The sequence below is a fragment of the Schistocerca serialis genome, chromosome 6 (assembly GCF_023864345.2).
Source record: "Schistocerca serialis cubense isolate TAMUIC-IGC-003099 chromosome 6, iqSchSeri2.2, whole genome shotgun sequence".
Lineage (NCBI taxonomy): Eukaryota > Metazoa > Arthropoda > Insecta > Orthoptera > Acrididae > Schistocerca > Schistocerca serialis.
This window is the reverse complement of record NC_064643.1, coordinates 172,614,625-172,633,880: the sequence shown is the minus strand read 5'-3', so window position 1 is coordinate 172,633,880 and position 19,256 is coordinate 172,614,625. Positions and strand designations below refer to the sequence as shown.

General features: G+C 41.1%; 1 protein-coding gene across 1 annotated transcript in view; it reads right to left on the bottom strand.

The window, feature by feature from the left end:
- LOC126483806 (arrestin domain-containing protein 17-like) overlaps positions 1-19,256 on the bottom strand; it is a 151,302-nt gene that overhangs the window by 16,177 nt on the left and 115,869 nt on the right. The window contains exon 4 of the mRNA XM_050106988.1: positions 3,410-3,592. Within this exon, the coding sequence (XP_049962945.1) occupies positions 3,410-3,592 (183 nt within the window). The remainder of the gene's footprint in view (positions 1-3,409; positions 3,593-19,256) is intronic.

Genomic DNA, 19,256 nt, shown 5'->3' with positions numbered 1-19,256 from the left:
AAATAAAGACCACACAGACAGAATTGTTTAAGCATATCTTCACTACTTAGACACACAACTATTAAAGCGTCTGCTTGAGAATGTAACCAGTGGCTCAATAAAGTGTATGTATTTAACCAAAAAATTTGGTTTCAAGGTAAACTTCATGGAGTCACATAAGAAAATAAAAAGTACATGAATCTGTACTGACAATATTTTAACAAATTATAAAGCTGATGACACAAGGAAGACTTAGGATTTCAGACCGCTTTGCTCTGTTTATTGAAATAATGTAAATGAACCAAGTACTATGAAAACTTATAGCAAACCACATTTTACCATTGAAAATTTAAAATTGTTCTGCTCTAAATTAGAACATATGAAAGTGGCAAGCTGAAAATGATATTCCAATCTCTGTGAATTTTTACCTATTTTTAGAAAATGTTTTACATGTACTTAATGAATTTTTCCACTAATTTTTTCACAAATATTGGAGAGAGTTGTGGTAATGTAAATTAAAAAATTTATAGACAAAATCAAATATAATTTCAGATGATCAATATTGCTTTCAAACAGGCAAAAATACAATAAAGGCTATTAATGAGTTTGTGAAAAAAATCAGTTCTGCCTTAGACAAGTCAAGAAAAGTTTCAGGGTTATTCTGTGATGTCACAAAAGCATTTGATTGTATAAACCATCACTTGCTCCCATATGAAATGGAAAGACATGGAACTGGAGGTTGTGCTTACTATTTAATGAAATTTTTCCACTTAGAGTATGCCACACAAAAGTGTCAAATAAGCTGAAATGGATCACTGCTAGAACAAATATCCAAAGGGGAGAAAAACAACTGCACAAGCAACTGAAATATAATGAAGACCCTGTTGCCATTAGTTATGTTAAATGGTATAAAATCTTATTTAAGAGGGTAGTGAAATCAGTAAAGGATATGGCTTACAAAAACACGTCCTGGCCCATGGACACAAATCAGAGACTGCTTGGTTTGTCATAAAATCAGATCTGGGAATTAGAACTGACAGAAAAGATATTTCCAAAATTAAGGGGAGAAATAAAATTGAAACAAATGTTGGTCAGATATCAGAATAATTCAATAATTTTTTAAAGAAACTGTATCAGATGTAGATGCTTATACATAAAAAGTACATTTGGGCCAGCAGGCAGAAGAATACATCAATAAATTTGAGAAAACGTCAGCCAAAGATGTAGAGAATACCTCATTAAGCTAAAAAACAAAGATTCTTCTGGGAAGAGTGGCATACATATCAAAGCAGTTAAAGGAGCTGCCACGATAATAGCTCACCCCCTTTGCCTCTTTGCTCAATAATTAATAAATCACTTGAAGAAGGCCACTTTCCAGATGCCCTAAATTATGCAGGCATAAAACATTTGTTTAAAAAAGACTCACAAGAAGGTCTGGGGAACTACTGCCCAGTCTCTATTCATCCAGTGTTTTCACAAATATTGGAGAGTGTGGTGCTAATGCATAGAAAAATTAAATACAATTTCGGATAATCAACATGGCTTGAGTTTATGAAAAAAAAAAATCAGTTGCACCTTAGACAAGTCGAGCAAAGTAGCAGAATTATTCTGTGACCTCACAAAAGCATCTGACTGTGTAAACCAGCACTTGCTCCTGTATAAAGCAGAAAGACAGGTTACTGGGAGTTATGCTTTAGAATGGTTTATGTCATATCTCACGAACAGAAAACAATGGGTAGTTATGTCAACAAGCCAGGGAAATTCCTTCTCTGATCGGTTGATTATTTTATAAGGCCTTCCACAAGTTTCAATTCTGGGTCCAATTTTATTTCAACTTTATAAGACTTGCACCTAAACATAAATTCACACTCAGTTTTATTCGTTGATAATGCAATCCAAATGTTTATTTATATATAAAAGCTGACTTAGGAATTTTCCCTTGTGCCAGACTGTGTGTACAAGATCGTGTGCCGATTTAAAGTTCTAGAGTAACAGAGTAACATATTTTACTGTTCTCATCGCTTCTGCGTGATCTGCATTGATTGTACGAGGGCTATCCACAAGGTACATTACGTTTTGGAATTAAAAATAAATAAAGTATAGGAAAATTTTTTATTATATACAGATGAAAGCCACACTTAAATACTACTTTTCTACATAGTTGCCATTTAAATTAAGGCACTTATCGTAGCGATGGACGAGCTTGGAAATTCCTTCCTCGTAAAATTCGGCCGCCTGCGCCTTGAACCACGTGGTTACCTCTTTTGGCACAGAAAAGGTGTGATTTTTGTGGATTTCCTGGAAAGAGGCACTACAATAAACTCTCAAAGGTATTGCCAAACTCTGCACAACCTCAGAAGAGCAATACAAAACAAGCGCAGGGGAAAGTTGGGCTCAAAGATCATGCTGATTCACGACAACGCCCGGGCCCACACGGCAAATGCCACTCGTGAAGTTGTCGAATCTTTTAAGTGGGAGTTGTTTCCTCATCCGCCGTACAGTCCCGACCTGGCACCGAGCGACTTCCACTTATTCCCAGCAATGAAGAAGTCGTTGGCTATGCAGCGTTTTGATGACGACGCACAGCTTCAAGAAGAGGTAACCACGTGGTTGAAGGCGCAGGCGGCCGAATTTTACGAGGAAGGAATTTCCAAGCTCGTCCATCGCTACGATAAGTGCCTTAATTTAAATGGCAACTATGTAGAAAAGTAGTATTTAAGTGTGGCTTTCATCTGCATATAAAAAAAATTCCAATACTTTATTTATTTTTAATTCCAAAACGTAATGTACTTTGTGGATAGCCCTCGTATCAATACCCATTTGTACTGTGAGATATTGTGATATTTTAACATTTGCAAGTGCTGCAGTCAATTCATACTGTTATCGTCAAGTTTTTGAGAACAATAGGACTGTCCTCGGTTAAAACAATCCTCCTTAATGATTATGTAGCCCAAAAGCAATATTACAATATAGAGCAGTATTATGTAAATAATGAGGGATATTTTATTAATCTTATGTATGTACTGTAGTTAGCTATGCCTGAAAATAATATTTATACCCAATTATAAAACACCAACCATTATTGAAAGCATATATATATATATATATATATATATATATATATATATATATATATATATATATATATATATATATAGTTTTTTGTGAGTTTGTACTGTAGCCATATGATTTCAAGATTATTTACATAAATTTAAGAGATACATATAAATACAAACGTAACTGAAAGTACAAAATTAGTATGAAATTTGATAATTTTTTGTTTGAAGTGTAACATGTAGGTTAATTATTTTACGACGTTACATTTAGCTGTTGTGTGCTATACGTAGTATGTATATAATGTAGTCAAATGGGACCAAACGGTAACCGGCCAGTGAACAGCTCGGCGGCTGTGCAGAGACGAGAAACGCACCTCGGTGAGGCAAGCCTTTGTGGAGCTGATGGTGACGCGGCTCCGGTTGTGCACGCTGGCCGAGATGCCGATGGTCTCGCCGGGCACGTAGCCGCCGCGGTCCAGCGAGACGCGGCAAACGACGGGCCCCGAGTTGAGGCAGCGCACGCCCAGCTGGTGCTCCACCTCGCACTGGAACGGCTCCTGCACACACACACAGCCGTCTCATTATCAAGCACCCACTAGGAACACTCGACAGGGCGCAATCACTGTATCCGATAAAACGCTTTTAGACGAGCAACTTCATTGTCTGACATGACGACTCGCAACAAGCAGTTATACCACAGTCTAACGTAACAGTTGCGACACTTCGCCTCGATTTTGTTGCCTACCGCGCCAGCAGCGCCCCAAGCGGCCAATAGGTTAAATTGTGAGTTCGGCGCTATCGTGAGAGCGAATAGTGGTTGTTTATTTTGATTTCTACAATTGTTTTTACAAGTGGGAGTGTTTGTAGCGCAATAAATTGCAGCAACAACAGGAATCACCACTCGACAACACAACAACTCCTCCGCGTAGTCGAACATATAACACACGGCTACAACATGAACAAAGCCACAGGGGCCGTGTTCCTAGACATCGAAAAGGCTTTCGATCGTCTCTGGCACAACGGACTCATACGCAAACTAAGCGAAGCTGGTTTCCCAGACGGACTCGTACGTCTCATACACTCATATCTCACGAACAGATGTTTCAACACTAACGTGCAGGATAAACAATCAACACAACACGGTATCCAAGCTGGAGTACCCCAAGGGAGCATCCTAGGGCCCATCTTGTTTAACCTGTACATTAATGACTTCCCAGCGACACAAAACACGACGTTAGCCGTCTACGCGGATGACACAGCCATCCTCGCGCAAGACTGGAAACCGTCGAACATCAATTCACGAATACAGACAGCACTCAGAACAGCTGAGCCTTGGTTGGAGCGATGGCGTATTAAAGTAAACGTCGACAAGTGCGAAGCAGTTCTGTTCACACGCAGACCGAAACTACTGCGCAAACACCAACACTGTAGACCGATAACACTACATACACGCCCAATACGTTTCCGAGAGAAAGTCAGATACCTTGGTGTCTGGCTGGACCGGAAACTTACATGGGGGGACCACATCGAATACGTTGCCAACCGAGCGCACGCGAGGCTCAAACAGCTCTACCCAATGCTCAACAGGGAAAGCACACTGAATAGGAGGGTGTCGAGGTCCTTATACACGACACTGATTAGACCTCTGATGACGTACGCAGCTCCCGTCTGGGGATATGCAGCTCCCACACGACTGCGCCGCCTGCAGATCATACAGAACAAAGTGCTACGAATCATTAGCAATGCTCCACGCTACACACGCACCGTGGATCTTCACCATGAATACCGCCTTGATACCCTCAAGGAAGTATTCAAGAAACACGCCACACGACTATACAGGAACTCGAGACACTCGAACAATCCTTTCATCCTCACTCTGGGAAACTACGATCACAACCACAGTTGGAAACACAAGCGACCAAAGACACTGCTAGCTAGGGCATAACCACCTATGGTAAACTAACATACGCAAACAGCGACAAACGTCGGTAAGCCCCTGCATATCAGCAATACTGACTGGCAACTACCAGCTGCTATTAGAGCCGACCAACAGGCCACAGCAGGGACACCGACGAGCTCGCCCACAGACGCACGAACAATCTCCCAACACTCCCTCACACTGTGCCTCCGGTATATGACCTATCGGACACAAGACCGATAACAAACATAACTGTTGCAGGTTGCAGGACGCCGAACGAGGACTCTGTACCAGCACCCAGCGCCAGCCGCCGAGCAGCACAAACGCACAACGTCAAGGTATCGACATGCATGATACCCACTAGTAACAAAGCCTATCCTTGCACAACCTATCGCAGGCAGCAAGACAACCGCTACTGCTCTTGCCGCCCGACCTAACTTTCGCAGAGGTTTTTTTCCCTTGGCTCTTGCCTTGGCACTTTTTTTTCCTCTGCCCTTCAAACCGCTACCCTTCGTCAGATTTCGACCAATCTATCTCCAGATGAGCGCGTATTAATGGTTAATCCTAACCAGACGTACGCAAACATCGCAGTACCCACATCCTGCGACACCTCACTTTAGTGAATACTAACCCTTACGCAGAGATGGCAGTAGACCTTTTGTGTTGGCCATCATGCCGGTGTGGGCGTGGAGGGGCTCAACCTCTTGTTAAAAAAAAAAAAGGAAGAAGACACCACAGCCATCTTTTTTTTAGGTTTCCTAAGGATCCTGAGAGGTATGTAACATCGAGTTATCGTCAGGATTCACTTACAAACTACATGTGTATTAATGATTAATGTTTCGTTTTAGGAGCAGAAAATGAATAGTTAATAGCAGACGAGAAGACCTTATGAAAAAAGACCCAGTTTACCTGTATAATAATATTAGGTTTTGTTCGCTACATTTCGAATAAAACCAGTCCATGAACGAAGACAGTAATAAACTCTTGTGGAATTCAGTACCCACACTGTTTGACATCCCAAATAAGCTACCTAAACTGACGATGAAGAGTAAATTGCCACAAAGATTCGACAATCCATCTAAAGCTATAAAACGGTCCTATGGCATAGAAGCAACCAGTTCAACTCTCCATGTATCAGTGCCAGATTCGTGTGAATCGTCAACACAGACCTGCTTTGGCGATGAAGTGGTTAGATCAAGTGTCTTACAAAATCGTGTGAAGTGTCAGAATGTGCAGATCGCTAGACTTCGTGCAAAACTATTACAGGAAAAGGAAAGTGCCTACAGACAGCGACAGAAACTGTATCAGAAGGATCACATGAACAAGGACTAACGAATGTTGAAGTCTGTAGGTATGTATTTCATTCACGTCTGTTGTTAGTCACTTAATTTCCCTTGCTCCCTTCGTGTGATGACATTATTTTGCTAGCACTGTTCACTGGCAGAGTGTTCGAAAATTATTCAAATATTTGGTTTTGCGTGAAATGTAATGTAATCAGCTCATTATAAAGTTTTCAACATATTTCTCCCACTATTTGGCAGTTGCTTGTCCCACTTAGAATAATATAAAGTTCGCACTTGTGGCAACAGGCGACAATGACAAACACAGTAGGCCTACAGAACGATAAATGAGCTGTCGATCGCTTTCGCATGTAGAAGTACATGTGTGAATCTGTGTGTTTATATTCTTTTGTTACCAACGTGGTAAGTCGCAATTCTGTCCAACGTCACAAATGTTTCTTCACGAATGTGTTGTAGCTTGCCACTCGATTAATGGTTTTTGTCCATACTTGTGCTTATTTTAGAATCTTTTTAGAAACATATATGCCTTCTGATACTACACAAACCGTTGGAGGCAAGAAAATAACTCAAATATTTCGTAAAATACGTAGGAAGTGGATGCAAAAGAAACATTATGCTTACGACGCGTGTGACGTTCACCTTACACGCCGCTTAGAGCGCTAGTGTAGTTCCATCCATCAAACGGTAACAACTTTTACAGTAATGAGTGTCGCGACTGTTATGTTGGACTGTGGTTATACTGCAGGGCACCTGGCGTTTCATTCCTGTACTGAATCTTGCCTATCTCGAGTGGTCATTTTCGTTTATATGTCAGCGTTAAAATTGCATGTGTTGTGAGAGCTGTCTGCTATGCAGGATGGTACTAGGACTGTTGATATTTTTAAAAATATCGGGTATCCAATATACCAGTATTTAAAAGAACATTATTATCCACCCTCGATAGATTGAAAAAAGTACCCATATATCGATATATTGACGGTAAAGATATCGACGTAATGGGCTATAAAAATATCGGCTTCCCGTTCTAAATATACTGACAGTTTTATAGTTATATGTATTTAAGTACTGATTTATTATTATACGAGGGGGGACCCAAAAGTAGGCGGAATCGTAATGCTGCAATCGTGTATTTGTAGTAGCAGGTTGCGCCGCCAGAGGGTTGTAGTAGGAGCTCTGCTGAGTCATTCTGCCACGCGGCGTCACCCAACAGTGAGAAGTGTGGTTTCTTTGACAGTTCTTTGAGTATGCGTACAGTGCAGACTTGACACAAGGAAATGGCTAGTTCTTACGAACAACGTGCGGCAGTGAAGTTTTGTTTTTTGCTCGGCAAGAACGCAGCAGAAACTGTTGCGATGATTCAGACAGCCTACAAAGACCATGCTCTTAATAAAACACAAGTGTATGAATGGTTTTCTCGGTTCAAAAAGGGAGAAATGTTGGTTGAAGATCAGCCCCGTTCCGGTCGACCTTCAACTGCTCGAAGCAAAGACAACATCGACAAAATCCGTGATCTCATCAGTGAAGATCGACGCAAGTCAATCGACCAACTCAAGAACTTGTCCCGGTTATCCTGGAGCTCAATTCAGCGCATCTTGACCATCGATTTTCGGATGCGAAGAGTGGCAGCAAAATTCGTGCCGAAGCTTCTTACCGGAGATCAAAGGGATCGTAGCATTCAAGCTTGTCTCGAAATGAAGGACACATTCAAAGATGATGCACATTTTTCCAACAAAATCATTACAGGTGATGAGTCATGGTGCTATGGGTACGATCCAGAAAGTAAACAACAGCCATCACAATGGATGTCACCTGGTTCACCTCGACCAAAAAAAGCTCAACAAGTGAAACTGAATGTGAAAACGATGTTGATCAGTTTTTTTGACATCAAAGCGATTGTGCACTCTGAATTTGTCCCTGAAAACCAGACAGTAAACCAACAATTCTATTTGAAGGTTATGAAACAGCTTCGCAGAAGTTTGTCGCGCGAACGACCGGCTCTGTGGAATTCTGGCGTGGTTCCTGCATCACGACAATGCTCCCGCACACACGGCTCTCGGCGTTCGAAAGTTTTTGGTATCAACAAAGACAACTACCTTGACCCACGCGCCCTATTCGCCGGATTTAGCACCCTCAGACTTCTTCCTATCCCCGAGGATGAAAAGAGACTTGAGAGGGAAGCGTTTTGCGGATGTGGAAGATGTAAAACGCAATGTCATGTAAGTGCTAGCAGGTATCAAAAAGGACGAATTTAAAAGGTGCTCCGAACAGTAGAATGAACGTTTGGACAAGTGCATTAATGCTAATGGAGCGTACTTCGAAGAAGATTAAGGTTGTATTTGAAAACAATGAAGTATATGCTTTCTAGAAAGAAAATCCAGTTATTTTTGGGTCCCCCCTAGTACAACCTCTGACAATAAATTTCGGTGAATGACGTCAGAACAGTCGATCGGGCAGCACTGGCGACTTACAATGCTACACCTGCATAGTGGTCGGTGTTCACAACCTGCCCCCACCGTAGTTTCCTTGAGCATCGTGTGTATTCCATGTTTGAGCTGTTGGGCGAAGTGCTTGTTTAGTGCATTGATTCTGAACTCAGAACAGGACAATGAACGAACAAAGGACCAATTTCAAGTTTTGTTTTAAGCTCGACAAGACACCGAAAGAAACGCATGCAAAGCTGGTACGTGTTTATGGGGATCAAGCACTGTCCATGAAGTGTGTTTACCAGTAGTTCGCCCATTTTTGAGGAGGCCGAGAAAGTGTATTTCTCACAATCCCCTGTAGCGGACGACCGGCGACCACCATCAGTGACGAAAACCTTGAGAAAGTGAGGACATTAATCATGAACGACCGTCGATTAACTGTTGCACACGATAGCGGATGAACTCTAGATGAACCGTGAATCAGTGCGACAAATCCTTACCTAGGAGTTAGGGAAGAGTAAAACGTGTTGATGTCTTGTGCCCCATCACTTGACTGACAATCAGAAGCAGGTATGTTTAGAGGCTTCAGAGAATAATGTCCAAACCGTAGATGCGACACTTAATTTCTTGAACTCTATTGTCACTGAGGATGAAACCTGGTATCTGTGTTACGACCCTGAAACGAAACTGCAACGCGTGGAAAGGCGTTCTCCGACATCACCTCATCAGAGAAAGGTCAGAGCCGAAAAATCACGCGTCAAAACGATGCTCAACACTTTTTCGGGGTATTATCCACAAGGAATTTCTACCTGAGGGAACGGCGTTGAAATTTTGAGCCGTTTCATGCAACGTCTACGAAGGGGACAACTGCAGTATGAACAACAAGGTTCCTGGTTTTTTGTTCACTACAATGCACGCACACACAGCCAATATCTCAAACAGTTCCTGGCAAAAAGGAGGATGATGCAACTTAAACATCCACCATACTCGCCAGATCTCCACACATACCTTACATCCCGCCAACAGAGCATAATGATTGGAACAAAGAGGCCATAATGGAATAATGTAGTATCATGGGTCCCACAAGGATCAGTATTGGACCCGTTACTTTTCTCATTATACGTTAAAGACATGTCGAATCATCTCCCATTGTGAATCTCTTTTATGCGCTGACAATCTTCAGTTATACCTAAGTGCAAGCCCAACAAATGTGCGCACAGCCATCCAGAATATAAATGCTGACATACTTCCTTTGCTAGAATGTGTGCAGAACTTAGTTTGAAACATAAACCATCTCTTCCTTTCCCTTTTACTAGTGCCTTGTCCCACAGTTTCGTATGGTAGGCATGGATTTGGCAAGGTTAGTTTTAAGGGGTGGACGGATGACCTTCCTGCTGCCACTCCGTACTCCCGGGACATAATTAGTGTACCCCTGGTGTCTGCATCCAGTGTAATCCATGGAATACCGTGAACCTGTTCGGATGTCTGCGAGTCATGTAACTGAGGCGGAACGTGGGGACCAGCCCAGTATTCAGCTAGCGGGGTGTGGAAAACCGCCTAAAATCCACATCCAGGCTGGCCAGCACACCGGCCGACGTCGGTAATCTGCAAGGTGGATTCGATCCAGGGCCAGTGCGCCTACCCGAGTCCAGGAAGCAGTGGATTAGTGCTCTCGGCTAACCTGGCAGGTTGAAACATAATCCACCTAAAGCATAAGAAATCTTAGTCGCTCACAGAAGACTCCACACTCGGTAGTAGGCACAGTCATAGCCACCTAGGGTGGCTTTGGCACACCCAACTAATTGCTTACGACACCGACTGACTCACGATGAGGTTGATGGTTGATTTACCTGTACGCACATGACGCGCACCCACAATGACTAATTGAGTTTGACCAGAGAGTCGTTCAAAAATGGCTCTGAGCACTATGGGACTTAACTGCTGAAGTCATCAGTCCCCTAGAACATAGAACTACTTAAACCTAACTAACCTAAGGATATCACACACAGCCATGCCCGAGGCAGGATTCGAACCTGCGACCGTAGCGGTAGCGCGGTTGGAGACTGTAGCGCCTAGAACCACTCAGCGACTCCGGCCAGCAGAGAGAGTCGTTCGTTTACAACGAAATTTACTGGTTCAAATCTGTAGTTGAGCTGGTAACGAAACAGCTTATGGTCGATTCGTACTTAAAGGATGGGAAAGGCAAAGCATCCCAAAAAAAGCATTTCAAATAACGACATTCATATAAGTCGTCAAAAATGATATTCATACAAGTCGTCAATGATGACATTCACACAAGTCGTCAACGGAACGGGCTGTCAACGTCAAAGTCTCTTTACTATAAAGTTTTGACGATTACACTGTTTTTGAGGTGTGTCTAACAATGGCAGGGTAACCAACTCACGCCGCACTCACGTTTTAATAGTGGATTTCTTGCTTTTTTTCTTCTGAGCCTCTATACATTTTGCTTTGTTTTCGTGACACATTGCACATGTTCCATGATGGCTTGCATAATTTTTCCATGAGTGTTCTTCCATAAGAGAGGCCAGATATCGGTAAGCGAAAAATGACCTATTTTTTACAATACCTGAAGAGAGGAAGATCTTATTCTATGCATAAATAAGAACATAAACGGTTGGAACAGTTTTCATGAAATAAACTATTTTTAAACAGTAGAAAAGTTGGCTATACTAAAGGGGATTCTTCCACCTAAGTTGTATTTATTGACTCATTCGTTCCAAAGCTAGTTTTGGCGTTTTAGGCCATTATACAGTGAATAGTTAGTACATGTCGAGTTCTTACTTCCTTTGGAATGCAATATACTTTAACGCAGCGAAATAAGCACTCGTCTACATCTCACCTACGGAAGACTAAGTTATCGTACACAGTTTTTTTGTTTATATATATATATATATGTGTGTGTGTGTGTGTGTGTGTGTGTGTGTACGTGTGTGTGTGTGTGTGTGTGTGTGTGTAACACCATAGCTCTAATGCTCTAATGATTTATTTTGCTTTTGTTTCATTTAATATGACATCATTAAGCTTCTGTAAATATTGTTTGATTGAACGATAACACAAAACTGTATACTCCTTTCTTTGTTAAAACTTTGATGTCATGATTTGATCCTATGCAATGTAGTATATCTGTCATTTAAATTCTTTGGCCCATTTGGAATGAACAAAACTTACTCTATATAATTATAATTTCTGTGTGAATAATTTTTTGTGGAAATGTAAATATGTGCAAATGTTCTGTTTTATTGAATGAATTTGGTTGCTGTTATGTAAACTGCTGATCCTCACTTATGGTTCTTAGTTCTTTAATGTATAAAAGGTAGTGTGGTTCCCCTCGGGAATGGAACTGAGTAGCGCGCGCAAATTGTGGTTGGCCTAGGTGAAAAAGGTGGAACAAGAGTCAGTCGGGGACAAGCACGAGTCGGGGACGAGCTACCAAACTGTGCACTGCCATGTAAAAGATACATATTGTTCTGGTTCTGAGAGAGGCTTTTTCTGCTACTTTCCAATGCCTCGTATGGATGGATAAATAGCTGGAACTATTCTGGAATTTGTATATATCATCGCCACCAAGAACTGACAGAGTACAGCAATTCTACCTGCAATTCCACCTACCTACATGCAGTTGCCACCACATTGCGCAATCATTGCATCGGAAAGCTACAATGATATACAGTGAAGGATCAGCTTAATGGATGTGTTAGTGTGCTCAAATATAAGGTAATTTATATTTGAATTTATGTACCTACCTTGATTTTTCTCCCCGTCATAACACCTCTCAGGTTCCTCTCAGTTTGAACTAAAGTGATATCCGAGTGTCCTTACTGAAAGAACATTAGAGGCCAGTGTTTTGCTAATTGATGCCTCTTGAACATAGTTAAAAGAAAGTTAAAGTTAATGTGGCAAGAGAGTGAGTTAAAGTTAACAATGCTTGATAAAAATAATTTTCCTAGTAAAACTGCTTATTAATGTGTTGTTGCCAACTTCAAATTAAAAGTTCTTAAGACTGAGGCTTATAAAGTTTTGCTTAATAAATGATCACATTACTGGCTGTTGTAAATCGCAGAAGGTGAGTCAGTTTCTTACATATATGTTAATTTTGTGCCTCATGGTAGTAAAAGTGGAAAACTGCAGTTTTGAAACGTTATATACTCATGTTTGCTAAGTGTTTGTCTCTCTTGTGTATTAGAAGTGCATATTAATAGTATAACAGAATCCACAGTTTGTCTATTGTGTTAATGCTCGGTAACAAGTAACGGAAAGACCACTAATTAGGAAAACCATAATATCTTTATTCAAATGATAGTGAGAAGCAACCTGTTAGTGGATTCCAATTAACTTTCATTTTAAATAGTAAAGTATTTAACTGAGAGAGACTTAAACTATATCCAATTAATGATTCTGCATTGAATAGTAATAATAACGTTATAAAGACCATTCAGTTTGTGTAAGCCCTGAAAGTAATAGTGTGTTTCGGTATCTGTTATAATTTTGCAAATAGTTTGTGCTGCTCTAAGTGTTAGTTTCAATCTTACCGTAAACATATGTGTGTGTCAGAGTTCATTGCACTCGCGTGTGGCAAAGTATAGGTTGTGTTTATCCGTTAAAATTACTAATAACTATTTTCTTGAACGAGAATGTTAATCATTCTCTTGCCTAGTTAGGCTGGCGACCGTTTTCTTTATCCATTAAACAGTGCAGATAGGCAAAATTTCGTTTGTTACTGTTCAAACATTTACGTAATTCTGACTTTCATTTCCGATAAGCCACCTCCGTTAGGTACAACACGGTCAACATAACAAAATTACTCTCAGAGGGTAACACTGCTCTGTTGCTTTATACCATAATTGCTCTAATAAGACAGTTTTATTTCACAACCTGCCTCCAGCTTCGAGGTTATGGTATAGCAGTAGCGGACAGGAGTGTTTTATATATATATATATATATATATATATATATATATATATATATATATATATATATATATAGTGCGCTCACTCGAAGAGCAAGACGACTGCGGGAGGTGCTTTTTTGTCGGCTGAAGAACCGAAAGGTCGCCGCACTGAAATTCCTCGCATGTGCAACGCACGCGGAGCATTTGTTCAAGTGGACCAATTGTGTACTTACTAGAGCGTGCCCTAACGGGTAAGATGAAGTCGACGTGACCTGCTGGTGACATGCTCCTTGTTGACAGTTCACTGTACTTCTCAGATGCCGAGCAGTGTTCTTCATTATATTTTGTGAATGTGTGAGGAGAAAAAATGTTATAAAGTACAGAAACAACAAAAAATTATTATTTGTCAGAATGTATCGTGGGCTCTCAAAGATTTTCAATACTGCATTAAAGTTAACACAGTATTTTGAATTTATTTTGTGCCCGACTTTTGTTAACTTGAATAGAATGTTCTTGGACCTGTCACCATATATATAGTCGTTTTATTAATCAGATGCACTGCCTGCAGGTATATAACATTTATTGAACATCAGATTATTTTTGAACTCTCCAAACAATCGGTGTTGCAGTTCTGCAACAACTAACCAAAAAAAGTGATTATTTCATGCACGACAATGCAAAGGCGCACACACGATTGCGTCTGTGACACTATTACGACGTGTTTATGATGACAAAAACTATCCTAGACTGTGACAGACGCACCAGTAACTACCCACCCCTAATTCTTTAATGGATCTAATTCCATGCAAAAAAACAGCTTCAAACGTCTGATTACTTTACAAATGAGTCTATGTGTTCCACCTACCTTCAAGGCACTCATTATGAAACACTGGATGAGTACAGTCTGGCTAATTCGCGTTCCGTTTTCAGAAAAGATAGTTTCTCACACATCTCGAAGTTTATGACGTCATATTTTATGAACTATTTCGTACAATGATATAATTTTGCAGGTACGTTCGTTGGTATATAAAACACTGTCACTACAAAATGTGTTACGAGAAGAGTTAGTAGTAAAGAAGTAATAAAGTAAATTTAAATATTTTCAACATTTTGCGGCCCTGTCAGCAACTGTATCAATATTAATTTTAATTTTAAAAATCAACAAAAAAAATGGCTCTGAGCACTATGGGACTTAACATCTATGGTCATCAGTCCCCTAGAACTTAGAACTACTTAAACTTAACTAACCTAAGGACATCACACAACACCCAGTCATCACGAGGCAGAGAAAATCCCTGACCCCGCCGGGAATCGAACCCGGGCGCGGGAAGTGAGAACGCTACCGCACGACCACGAGCTGTGGACTTAAAAATCAACAGAGACTGTTGATTTTTATAATTAAAATTAAGTAATAAAGTAAAACGTCATGCCAGATGCTGAGACTGTTGATTTTTATAATTAAAATTAAGTAATACAGTAAAACGTCATGCCAGATGCTGAGATGAAAAACTAAAATGTAGTGAGCGATAAGCTTAAATGGTTCAAATGGATCTGAGCACTATGGAACTTAACTTCTGAGGTCACCAGGCCCCTAGAACTTAGAACTACTTAAACCTAACTAACCTAAGGACGTCACACACATCCATGCCCGATGCAGGATTCGATAAGCTTATTTCCTTTCATTATTTCGTGGGATATTTCGACGACAGAAACTTCCGAATAGATTCGAAATTACGTTGGAAGTCGCCTATGCGCTCACATTCTGAAATGCTGAATAAATATAGTGTGGGTAATTTGGGCGTCATTAATTAAGGTGCCTCATTATATATGACAGTTGCTGATTTTTTATACTTCGCTCACTATTTTAAATCTTTACCGCTAGATTATACTTCTTAATGAACAGATTATGAATGCATTTTAAGTTTTTAAATTCGGCCAGTAATAGTATGAAATAATGAAAATCAAGTTTGCGTTACCTCTGGTTTCTGTACAAATTGTAAATAGCCTTTCGCTCCCTGTGTTTTACCCCTGCCACGGGTAGCAGGTCTATGCAGTGCTGCTCTTCCGGGGGAACGCTGGGGATGCGTACCCCTAAACTTTTTCGTCGACAAAGTAATTTTTTTACAATGTTGAGAACTTGGAAGAGTGCCACAGATTTAATTCACGGACGTAAATTTTTTATTTCATTTTTTCGTGTTCGTAACTGCAATACGAACGATACCAGTGCACGTTTTGGTGGGAAAATCGATGTCATTGGGTGTTTTTAAGCATTTCGAAGCTGCGGCAACCGTTCTCGACAACTGAATCGCTGGCAGCCAGTTCGACACGCATGTAGTGCCTTCGCCCGCTAATAGTGGGGGATGGCAGTGCTAAACGGATATGCGTGCACTCAAATCGCATGCTTCATTTGAGGTGATGTAAACTGAAGTGTTCGATACTACTTTCTCTTGTATGTTTGTGTGTTTCTCGGTATCGTCAGCTTCATTTGAGTCATAAAGTCAACTGAAGAGTCCGATACCATTTTTTTGTAGTTCGGCATGTTGATGACGTCATGGCTAAAAGTAGATGGGTGGTATCCCATGCTTCAGTTGTAACTAAATTTCGCTGCATTGTATCCCATGTCGGAGTACCCTCAAACTTTTTTTTAGGAAAGAAGCACTGGGCCTGTGTTTTGTACAAAAATAGGAGACCTTACTTTTGGGATTGCCCTCGTAGAAAAAAATTGTGACCTTTGAACCGTGAATTTACTTTAAAAAAAATTTTTTCTTAAAGAATTTACTTTATTTACTAGCGATTCATCAAAAACATTAACACATTTAATGACACTAGGTAACTGTGGAAGTAGTTGCCAGGAAGTAACTGATGGAAAATCAAATTACTTTTAACAAATGTGAATTTTATTCCTAAAACCCTTTTCAAATACAGATTTAAAATTATAAGCAGAAAAGCGCCCTTGAAATATCAAGTTACAATTTTATTTAGATGCAGAAAGAACAATATTAACAGTATGAGCCTTCAGACTGAGAACCTTGCCTGCTCCCTTTCAACACGGCCATAGTCATGGCCGCTCACAACAACCTCTGAAAGAGTACACTGGTGCAAATGTGCAACACACCAGATTACTTTAAACTAAAAAAAATTTTAACAATTCACACAAACACATAAACTATGCACCCCGTAAGAGGGATGGAAATGGTACAACACTCAAATATTTGCCACCGTCAGTGCAATTGTTTTTTTTTTTTTTTTTTTTTTGAGAACTCTTACTGTGGAAGGGTTGCAACTTTATAACCTAAAATGACTATTTAAATAAAACCCATAAACTGCAGACTTACATAAAATGTACAACATGCTGTACATCACACATATACCACTTCGCAAGACAAAAACATGTTTCAAGAATTCGGCCTTTAAGCAATAAATTCGTTATCCGAATCCCACAAACATGACAGAGGCAGCTATTAACGTACGACAGACCGACCGACAGACAGACAGACACTAACTGCCGAACAAATGCGGACGAGATACAGACGAGCTAGCTGGGGACGAGAAACTGACCAAGAACACAAGTAGAATTTAACAAGTAAATGACACAACATATCACGAATCACTTAACTTCTAATATACTGCGATTTCTGGCGAAGACCTGGCGCAATACCCCCAAACGCTCGCCCGAACCGTCCCCTGTCAGCCGCTTCAACGGACCCAGGAAGGCGCGCCGATCTCCCGTCTCACGGCGTTGCAGCTCGCCCCGGCCAGACCGATGTCGTGGGTTGACTCCTGTTGCTCTCGTGTCGGCCGCGAAGCCACTATCCCTCGCTATACGGCGCGGCCTCTGAACTCACGTGGCGACCTCACATGCGCCGACGTTCCAGGCGGACCAGTCATTTGTGTCCCAGTGCGCGACCGACCAACCGATCGATCCAACCGCCAATGCCCATTGCCTGAGCAAACTCGAGCAGACTGGAGGCCTAACACATACTAGCACTCCGGACGACCAACAGACGCTAACCGCCTCACCAATGCGGACGAGAGACAGACCCAGACTAACTTGGCTGACCAACAGACCAGACTGTCCCGGACTGACAGACTGCCCTGACTGACCAACTGCCTCCGACTCGCCGAGACTGACAGACTCACCCCTCTACCGAGCTCATAGCGCCCCTTAAATACACGTGAACAGGCAACTTTTCCCCATTCCCACCAGAGGGAGACACCAAAGCTGCGATTGCCACAGCGGCGCCAACGCCAGAAACGGAAGGCGACTGCTTCACACTACGAGCTGCGGCGCACTCTTCAAAAAAATTTTTTTTCCGCTGCTCAACCTTTTTTTCCCTGAGAGGAGGTAATAAATAAAGTGATTTGTATCGATAATCGTGTACAGTCAGAGTACGGTCCACAACAAGTTTCAAAAAATCATTTTACGTAGTGACATGCAGTAACGTATAACTAAAGTGCGTGTCATTTACGACGGCGGCCGAGTTTAGGTTAGTTCTGTGCATCTGACGTCACAAAACACAGTCAGCCGATGAACAGAGAACGACGTTGCCAGAGCTTGACTGTAGTGCAGAGCACGGACGAGTGTCTTCAGTTTTAGAAACGTTCAGTCATAAATAAAGTAATTGAATAAAAGCAATGTCTTGATAGCAGACTTTCTATAAAAGAAAGTTTGCAAAAAGCATTCTTTATACCAATTGCTTCATATAAACCAAACAAGCAATAAGCCTCCTAATTCAGGCGATAGCAAGGAAATTCATTCTCACTAACCGCTTTTTCGCAATAAAGAACAGCAGTAATTGTTTATTTCCTATTGTACTTCGACGAAACGTGAGTAATTCATAGTCATACCAACATTGTTTGTCGGTATTTTGTGTGACTCTTTAAAATCCTCCAGGAATCCTATAGAATGATGAGCTGCGTTAGCGTAATGGTTAAGGTGTTTGGCTGCTAAGCAAAAGGTTCTGAATTCAAACCTTGTTTGATGCCTAGTATTCTTTATTTAAAAACAATATCGAAGTGTCTTACTTCATGAATTTTATTCGTTTGAATGTAATTTTTTGAAATTTCTAGTGGCAACCACATGGAAAGTATACGCTGTGGACTTTTACCTCTGCAAACTCTTCCAAATTTCGAGCAATGGTTTACTACATTTAATGTTGTACAATAACTGCGTTGAAAATCGAAACAAAATTAAGTCATTTATGGGGGGAAGGTATCAGCAAAAAGATGTGTAAAAATCAAATTTTTGGACCAAATAGATTTTGTGAAATCGAATGATAAGTGTGTCAAAGCAGTCGGAACATCATGTGTCTGCACAGGCGAGCAGTGCAGTGATGACAAAATCGCGCACAGCGCGGAATGAGGGGAGCACGTCTCTGTAGCAGCGAAAGGGTTAATGCGGCCGTGGTGGCTTTACTTCATAAACTGCGCGCTCCCCCCTAAACGTAGGTTTGTGAACTATACTATACTACACTATGGCGCTGCTTCTCTTGGCGCGTGCAGCTGGCAACGCAGCAATCTCCCGCGTCTGGGCGGGCATGCGCGAGACGCCGAGATAAAAGAATTGAACTATAATACAGGGTGATTCAAAAAGAATACCACAACTTTAGGAATTTAAAACTCTGCAACGACAAAAGGCAGAGCTAAGCACTATCTGTCGGCGAATTAAGG